The 9,312-nt window shown below is 49.3% G+C and overlaps 1 protein-coding gene across 5 annotated transcripts in view; it reads left to right on the top strand.

Moving 5' to 3' along the window:
• The first annotated feature begins 395 nt into the window (after window positions 1-395).
• KDM5B (lysine demethylase 5B) overlaps window positions 396-9,312 on the top strand; it is a 54,381-nt gene continuing 45,464 nt past the window's right edge. Inside the window, exons 1-2 of one of the 5 annotated variants that reach the window (XM_080569063.1) lie at window positions 8,154-8,350; window positions 8,516-8,690. In XM_080569063.1, the coding sequence (XP_080425189.1) occupies window positions 8,628-8,690 (63 nt within the window). In that variant the 5' untranslated portion in view covers window positions 8,154-8,350; window positions 8,516-8,627. The other 4 variants (XM_080569065.1, XM_080569062.1, XM_080569066.1 and 1 more) reach the window with 4 other exon arrangements.

The raw sequence follows: 9,312 nt of genomic DNA, 5'->3' as shown, positions 1-9,312 counted from the left end.
CCGAACCAGCGGTGCTGGAGGGGAGCGTCTCGGAACGGGGGGGGGGGGGGGTGTGAAAGGGCCGGGGGGGGGCCGCGCACAAAGGCGGCGGGGCGGACATTTTGTGAGCGGGGCCGGGGCTCCCCCCCCCCCCCGCCCCCCAGCAGCACCCGTGGGGTCCCGGGGAGGCGCCGCTGAGGGTTCGGTGCCGCCCGTTCCCCCCCCCCCCCCTTCCCCCCAGGGCTCGTAGCGGGCCCCTAACCCCCGGGGGAGGGTCTAGAATCTTCGCCCCCCCCCGGCCCCCAACCCCTCAACCGGCCCCAGCCCGGGCCGGGCGCCCCCTCACAAAGGCGCGTGACGGGGCGGGGCGGCCGCCGCCCCCTCCCTCGCTCCCTCCCCCTCCGCCCAGCCCGGGGCGGACTCTTTTTCTCTCGTTCTCTGCCTTCTTGCCCCCCCCACCCCCCGTTAACCCCCCCACCCCCCAGCACCCCTCCCCTTTACCCCGCACCCCCGCCTCCTCCCGGCGCAGGACGCGCACGTCCCGTTGGAGGCGGCGGCTGGCGGAGGATTGTTCGGTGCTGGTGGTGGTGGTGGTGGTGGTGGCCGTGGTGGCGGCGAGGCCCGGGCCGGGCCATGGCCGAGTTCCTGCCCCCGCCCGAGTGCCCCGTCTTCGAGCCCAGCTGGGAGGAGTTCGCCGACCCCTTCGCCTTCATCCACAAGATCCGGCCCATCGCCGAGCAGACCGGCATCTGCAAGGTGCGGCCGCCGCCGGTGAGTGCCCGCATGGCGCCGCCGGGGGAACGGCCTTTGTGTGGCGGCACGGCTCGCACCGGCACCCGGCGGCCCTGCCCCGTGCTGCGGGGTCGGCGGTGCGGGGCCCCCTGCCCTCCCCCGGGGCCCGCAGGTGCCCCCCGGGCAGGTGGGGCCGCTTCCCCCCCTCTTCCTCCTCCTCCTCTTCCTCTTCTTCCTTCTCCGGTGAGAAGTTTGGCCGTCCCCGGGGCTGGAGGGGGGGGGGGCCCGGCCGTCCCCCCTCTCCGCGGCCGCCCCCCGCCGCCAAGTGGCTCCCAAGTGTTGGAGGTGCCCGGCAGGAAAGTGGCTGGAGCCGGGGGGAGGCTGAGCCGGCCCCGCCGCGGCTCCCCGCCGGCTCGGGGAGGCCGAGCCGCTCCTCTCCTGCCTGTCCCCGGTTGCTCGGCCCCCCCCAAAAAAGTTCCAGCGGGGCCCCAGCCGCTGTCCCGGAGCCGTTGCTGGGGGCGAGCAGCCCCCGTGCAGAGCCCTGGAGGAGGCAGCTGCTTGGGTGTTGCCCTCCATGTTGGCATTGTGGTGGTGGAGGGCTGGGGACACCGCTCCTCTCCTCTCCTCGCCCGCACACGGTCCCCCGGGGCCCGGCCCCGGCCCTGGCTGGGGTCCGGCTCAGTTTTATTTGATCCAGGTAACTATTTCCTCAAGTTGAGCAACGTCCAACTCCGCAGCCCGGAGTTTGAGTGGTGTCTTTGCTAGCTGAAGCCTAGACAGACATGGCCACCATTTTAGAATGCAATACACAGTGGGAAGAGTAATGAGCCTTCATCTTCATCATCATCACCTCGACTGTTGGTGTAACGGTGCTCACAATTGTGGTGTGAATTCTGATTTCCTTTTGTTAGACGACCCGATTTACTGGGAAATACTGTTAAAGATCTTAGCACCATAGTTTGTGTAGTCATAATTGTTAGTTCTTTTACAGGGATAAACAATCGCACTGGGGAGGAGAGGGGCTTCTTAGAGTAAAAATCTAATTAACAGGCACGTGTGAATCATCTTATTTTGGGTGAATTGCTCTTTCTCTAAGTGGAGGGTGGTGCAAGTCCGGGGTGGTGCAGCTGGCTTGAGGTAGTTTACGTGACGGCAACAACTCGAATGTTAAACAGCAACTGAGAGCCTTAAATCTCATCCAGCGAGAGGTGAAGCTGACAAAACATTTCTGCAGACTTTAGTTTTGTGAGTGATGCTTGGAGCTCAAAGAAAATAATGTTCAGAAACACATGCTCTTCTCAGTTTTGTGTTTTGATCGTTGCTGGGACTCCTGTTGGTAACCATCCTTTTCCTCCCGAATTAAAATAAAGTGAAGTAACTTGCTGCGTTACTGTCTGAGGTGATAGAAATGTTTGTGCCGAATCGAGTGATGCGAATCTCGGGGAGGAAGATGTTTCCGTTTTCTGGGAGAACTGTGAGGGTTTGCATTTGTATGAACTACGTGAGGACGCTCTTGAATTTAGATCTAGGTAGAATATACCAGTGCCCCTTTTCAGGCGGTGCTGACATAGTTAAGGGGATAAGATGGTTTTCATTATACCGTCAACACTGAACTTATGTAATCTTTTTGAGTAGAATAATCTTTTTGGAGAACATATTGTCAGCAGTATTTCAGCAACTCTGAGCAGAACAGAAATTTTATGGAGGCTTTTTTCCTTTGTGATTTGTTTTAAAAATCTCATCGATGTTTCTCATCTGTTTGTGTAAAAAAAGCCAAAGCCCTATCATAAAGCTTCCTGTGAGCTACATTATCTGTTAGAGTCATAAATGAATAGCTCTCCTAAGGAATAAATTAGTTATTACAGCTGCATTCTCGGCATACTCTCATCTCCACTTACTGAAACGCTAAGATCTGTCTGTATTTATGTTCATATGTTTCACTGAACGTATTTAGAAGTAGGATGAAAATAGTCGGAGCTGCTGAAGGTGGAACAACACCTAATAGTTATATGAGGCCTGGCTTTCATGAGAGCTTAGCTACTACAGCTCTTATCTACCCTAGATAATGACTCGGGAGACTTGTGCAAGTGCAGTTGATCGTTCACCGGCCTGAAGCATAGAGGGAGCCCTTCCAAATCTACCAGAGAAAGCCTTGAAGTTGACGTAGTTCCTGGCCTTCCCCCTGGAAGCAGGAGGTGCAATGAATATTCAGTATAATCAGGTGGCTTATAATATTGTAAGCTACAAATTATACCGATCTTTTCACAAAAATTGTGTACCTTCTAACCAAATGTGTTGTTCAGGGATGGCTGACGTTTGGCAATCTTCCTGCATCCAAGTGAAGCTTTTGGCTGTGTTCTTAGTCCGCTTACCTGCCGGGGCTGCTGTACAGCAGGTATGCAGCACTGTGAACTGTCCAGGATCCAGGACAGAAAAAAGCTCGGAATTTGATCCCTGGGTTTGCATTGTTTTAGCTTAAACTCTGCTGGATAATTATTGTGCTTTTCTGTCTGAACTGCAGTATGGAATAACGTTATATGGAACTGGTGATGCCCAGTCATAGCTTCACAAGTTTATGAAAGAGTCATTGCTCCTAAGATAGCTTTGATATTTCAGCCCTGGAGCACAAAGAGAAGAACTTTGTGGTGTCTGAAGGACAGGGAATATCTTCTCTGGCACCTTTCTTCTAGCATTATCTGGGCACCAGATATGCCTGGGAAAACACATCGGTGGTGGCTTTTCCCATGCTGAGGATTTGGAGGACAGCGAACTGTTCTGCGAGGGGGTTATCAAGGCACCTGGCATACTGTTAGACATCAGGGTGGAAGGTATCAGGTTTTAGGTGCTCATTGCCAGTTCTTGGGATGAGAGAGTGTCCAGGGACCTAACAGCAGGTATAACTCCTGCACAGCTGTGCTAGAATTTTAGAGTTTCCCCTTGAATGCTCAAAAGCAGCTTTCTTCCTCTTCGTTCCAGTCGTCACTGATGGCTTAGTTTGGCTCTTACTTGGAGGACTGTGGGACACTGCAATGCCGTGCTAACTGGTTTGGACTTGAAATGGCGGTCTTGAGGACAGAACGGTAACCGTGTTCCCTGACACTGTGTTGCATGACATAGAAAAGCAAGTTGAAGGCTTCTTGTTGACGACCTTGAGCGTGAGGGGATGGTCCTGCTGGCAGCTGTGTCAGTCAGATACAAGGCTTTACTAGCGGTGGTTGTTTCAAGTAGTTAATGTGCTACCTAAATTAAAAATATTTTTGATTTGTGCTGCTGAACTGAAGATGCAAAGCTAGAAGCAGAAAACTGGATGGCGCACAGCTTGTTTGCAGTCCTTCACATGCTGTGTTGCAGTTGGATTTTCTTCTGTGAACTGAAAACATCCTTTACTATGTTGCCCTTTTTAAATGGTAAGCTGGAACAGTGGCTTAGTCCAAAAATCAGCATGTCAAGTGCTGGCTCTACATTCTGGAAGACTTTGTGATAGCTCTGCATTTTAGAGGGGCACTTAAATGAAATGAAGTATCGTTTGAGAATGGTATCACTGCTGTTTGAAATAGGTAGCTTTTTAATATTAATTCATGAAAGTAAGCATTCCCTCGAATTCGCAGCATAGCTTCAAGAATAAAAGGTAACATATCATACTGTTCCTGCTCCAAATTCGACTTAAGAATGGACTCCTCTTTCCAGTTGGTTGTGTAGCTGCTTTGCAGCAGTGAAGAAATAACAGATAACAATTACTTAAGCCTCCCTTGCCATATGCATCGGTTTCAAAATATAAAATTCTGTAAAACATGCTAGAAACACTAGTTTTCCAATAGCCAAACATTAACATTCAGTCTAAATGTCATTGCTTTGAGTAATGTGAATACGGAGAAGCGCAGTTAAGGCTTCCAAGTAACCTTAAGTCTGCCCTGGTAGAACAAAATATTTTAAAATTATCTGTGTTAGTGTTACTGAAATCTTGAAGGAATTGGCACTGGAGTTCTCTAAATTATCGACTCAAACTTCCAATAAATCCTGGAACACTGGGAAACTTTCCAGAGGAGTTGACTTCTTTATGGGTTTAAGTTCTTTATGGGTGCAAGAGTTGTTAACTGCATCTCCCTCCAGGGTGGAAGAATGGCTGATAACAGTCCTGAACAGGAACTCAAAAGGTGATACCATGAAATACGATTGCATGGTGTTGTCAAATTAGTTTTATTGTTTTCCATTCGACTACATGTTCGGTTAAATTGGTTGTGTTGTCATGATCTGAGATCTATAAACTATAATTGAGCATGTTTCAGTATTCTAATTACAATAATTGTTATTCTGCAAAATTGATACCACGCTGAAGGAATCACAAATTATTTCAGCTATTAATGAAAAATTATAATGAAGGATAGGTTTCTAATGGTCTTTCAGAACCTCAAGCCAACAGTATGTAATTTTCATAAAGGGTCTAGAAGAACAAAAGAAATTATTTCATATAGATCGCAGGTTTATGGTAGGTGCCTCATTGTTATAGGGTGATCCCGATTGCCTAATAAACACTGGAAGATACGAAACAATAACCACTTGAGTAGGACTCCATGTGAGGTTTTACCTTTAGGAACAAAGGAGCCTGGACCAGCCTTAGAGGAGGGGGGAATTGCAGAAAAATAATTGAATCCTTGTGGAAACGGGTCTGATGTTAGAAGAGCTGCTTTGGGTAAATCAGCGAACGCAGCTCTTGAATTTCCTGGTAAAGAATAGGAAGATGATTTTACCTCTATAGTAGCATGGTTCTGAGAAGAATGCCGCATTTAGAGTACCGCTGCATTCATCTGAGAAATTTAAAGAGATCTGACAATTAGAGCGGGTGTGGAGAAGTGTCGAGAAAGTTCTGCGCACGGAAGAATGAATTTGAAAAATGTCACCGTACCACGGCTCGAGCGGTGTGAGCTGAAGGCACGGGGCTTCTAAGAACTGAAGCTGTTGTTCCGGGGCACGTTTTCAGGAACGGCGTTGATTTAAGCTGCTCGTTCAGCTGCGTGGCCAGCCTGCTGAGGGAGCTGGTCTGGATTTAAAGTCCCTCCTGCTTCCCACATTCCTCCTTGATTTTATTTATTTATTTTTATGGAGAAATAAAACAATTTCCTTTAAGCTGTGGACTAAACGCAGTTAACTTTTGGCACACCTTCGTTGAGGGAGATGTAAAGCAGCACAGCTACACCAGGAGTTAATGCAGAGAATCGCTCTGGTTTGCCCTAAACAGGAAGCTGATGGTGGTGATCCCTCTGATTTGATAATGCGCAGAGGCTTGGTCTGTTTATTTTATCAAAAAGAAAACAGATAATTACAATACATAAGCAAGCTTCATAGGGAGAAAATGATAGGTACAGCATGGCGTGGCAGTCGGGTTGAGAAGCGCCTGCAAGCCGCTGGTCCCTGTGGAGCTGGAGCCAGGTTCACTCGAGTTGGGTAACAGGACATGCATTTTTAACAGGGAAGGTGATCGGCTGTTAGGGAAAAAAAATAAGGGAGACGATGAGTTTGCCACCTTCTGACACATTCAGATCAAGAATGGGTGTTTTCTGGAAGAGGTGGTTCGGTGCTGAGGCTCCTGTTTACAGGCTGTCAAATTCTGGTGAAGAAAATTAGATCTGCCACTGAAGCTCTTCAGGAGGTCTTTATGTGAAGAATTTGCTATGTTCAGTCCAGGGGTTGTACTGTGAAATAAGGTAAATCCAGAGCAGCTTGTTTATCGGTGTCCCCAAGCTTTAATTACCAGGAAATATGAAAAAGCAACATTATATTACTAATGACAACTGCTCTGTGCAGCATAACCAGTGGTATGTTTTCTGCACTTCAGAAATGCTGAAAAAATGGAGTGTACTTGAGGAATGATGAGAGAATATCCTCGCCTCGAATCAGTCCCTTCCAGCGTGGAGTTCAGACGCTCTGTCTTAGCTCATAGAAGATTTCAGATGAAACGATTTAGTCTGGAACTTAATGTGAGGCAGCAGTGGAGGGTTTGGGGAGTTTTTGTTGGTTTTCTGTTTGTTTGTGTAACTTGAGAGACATAAACAGTGTCAGTGAGCTAAAAGCTGAAATTAGAGCTTCAAGCTAAAAGCAGCCCCCTCCCCAGCCATGAAACTACTGCTGTCCGTGAGCAGAACACGTTTATTATGTCCAGCAGGATGTTCCTTCCCTCAGACCCAAATTTCTGGGTCGTTCCTGGGGCCTGCAGGGCGGAGGGCTGGGTGTGCGTGCAGGAGGCCAGGCTGAAGGCCTTGAAAAGCTGGGGAGAACCTCTGGGTTCATAAAACCTGCCAGCCTTCCTTACATGAGCCTAAGCAATGGTCTCCGGTGGAAGTATGTGCTTTGCAAGTGAAAATAATCTGAAGGGAGAGCCTGAAAGGCGAGTTCTGTCATGGCAGGCCTCTGCTGAGCAGGAGAGCCTCTGTCTGCTCGGAGCTGGAGCCATCATCAGCGGGGTGCCGGTGCTGGAGTTGGCTCTTGCTTGTCTGTAGGTATGTTGGGTGCCTGCTGTGCCTTCAGATCCTCCCATAATCCGAGTTAAACTGGGATTAAAAACTGGGTTTGGAAGCTGCTGGTTGCGGCTCCAAAGTGCTGGGACGGGAGGGCTCCACGAAGAGCACCGCGGTTGTGCCACTCACCGGCTGGACGCGCTCGGGAGGTGGCAGCAGGACCAGACCAAAAAACTGAGACCGTCCACAGCCTTCAGGCCTTGAGGGAAGAGTGGCGGAGCTCGTGGGGCCTGACGCCCTTCAGCACTGGCACCTGAGCCTGGCCCCCGCGCTGCTGGATGCTCTCTGCGAGGTGTGGTGGTAGAGTTATGAATATTTAAGACTTGAGAGGTTTGGCTGATAAGTTTATCCTAACTAAAAGCACATTCATTTCAGTTAAAAGCTAATAGTCTGTGACTGCTTCCAGCTCCCCACCTCCAGCGAAGACAATACTGGGTGTGCCGCTCCTATAGGCTCCACCAAGGCTCTCTCCATATTGTCCCTATTCACTGCCTGATTCCTCCCCAGAATGGTGGCACTTAGCAAGCTACTTAAGGGTCCATCCTTCCCAGAGACGGAGCCCAAGCTTTGTTCGCATTGAAATGGTTGTCTTCCCCCCACCTTTTTTTTCCTTTCTGAACCAGCATTTAGGTTGAGTCCCTGTAATCAATTCCTAAAAAATGGGGGAGCAGAGCCCAGAGGCGCTGCCCAAGTGTTCTCTCACCATTCATAGGCAATAAAGCTCCCGTCTGACCCGTCCCAGGCTGTACTCATCTGACCGCGCTCACGGAGTCCCCAGATCTCCGGCAGGGGCCTGGGGCTGTGCTGCAGCAGTGCGGTGACCTCTGCCGCGGATCAGGGATCGTGGGTTCAGTGCCGCTGAGGCTGTCGTAGCCTCCTGTGCGCCTCCAGCTTTGTGCCCTGCTGCTTGCCGTGAGTCTGTGCTTCGTTGCTTGTACTCGCTCTTGTCTGGTGCTGCCAGCACCCCTGCATCTGCTCCTCGTGTACAGTCACCTCTACAGACTGGCACCTCCTTTATGCAAACCCTGGTGCCCGTTTTGTCCTGATGTTCAAACCCCACTGTAGTTTCTGTCCACTACCCTTGCGTCCCAAGGAGCAGCCAGCTCTGACACTTGAGAATCATGCAGGTAACCTGGTCTTCTATTTCTCTCCAAGTCTGGAGCTGGCACAAGAAACACTTGGGTCTGGAGAGGTGATCCCCATTGCAAGCTCATCTTTTTGGCAGCAGTTCTCTGTTGGGAAGGATTCATGTTTTTGTTTGTTTTCCTTTGTTAATTTGTGGTATGTATCAGAGCCCAGTTCCATCCACTATAGAAATACTCCAACAAGCTCATCTTACTGAAGAGTTCTGCATGTAAGGTATACTACTGCACCTAAGACCCTTTATCAGCGGGGAGAAATCCAATGTTTTTATTGGAAAAATCACCTTCACTCCAAATGGCAGAGCGAGGACCACATCATCACAAAGTAGGTTAGCTGGTGATTGGAGTTATCGACTAATGTTAGCCTTTTAACAGGGTCAGAGAGGGATTAGTTCCCCTTCCACAGAAAGCTTTGTGGATGACCCACTGACACTGCTGGGATGATAAATGGTGGTGCAGACCAGTTTTGCATAGATTCTCTGATGATCTGAGTGTCTTTTGAATGTGTTTTTAATACATCCATAAAAACACGAGACTAAAAGGACCTCCTGAGTCACCCAGGCTGCTCCTTTCCTCTCGGAGCCAACGATCATGTCACACCTTTGTAAAGGCAAGATCATAGATCGGGGAACAAAGAATGTAGGTCAGGCGTACAGGGTGGGCATCCTGGGAAGCAGGGAATTGCTGTAGTTAACTGAATGAATTCGTGTTTCTATGGCAAGAATTGCTAAGATATTCTTTTGGATCTTACTATGAGACATTGTCTAGCAAAATAATGAAAGTGACGCGTCTTTTTTTTTTTTTTCTTTCCTGATACTGGAGAGATTGCAACTAAAATGCTACTTGTGATTTTCAAAAGGTGTTGAAAAAAATAGGAGATGCTTCAGAAATAATCCAGGGGAAAATCATTATTTGCAGCACTAGAAAGCTGATTCTGTAAAGAGATG

The sequence above is a fragment of the Anser brachyrhynchus genome (assembly GCF_964034855.1).
Source record: "Anser brachyrhynchus genome assembly, chromosome: 27".
Classification (NCBI taxonomy): Eukaryota; Metazoa; Chordata; class Aves; order Anseriformes; family Anatidae; genus Anser; species Anser brachyrhynchus.
The sequence above is the reverse complement of the archived record's forward strand: the minus strand, read 5'-3'. Positions and strand labels throughout refer to the sequence as shown.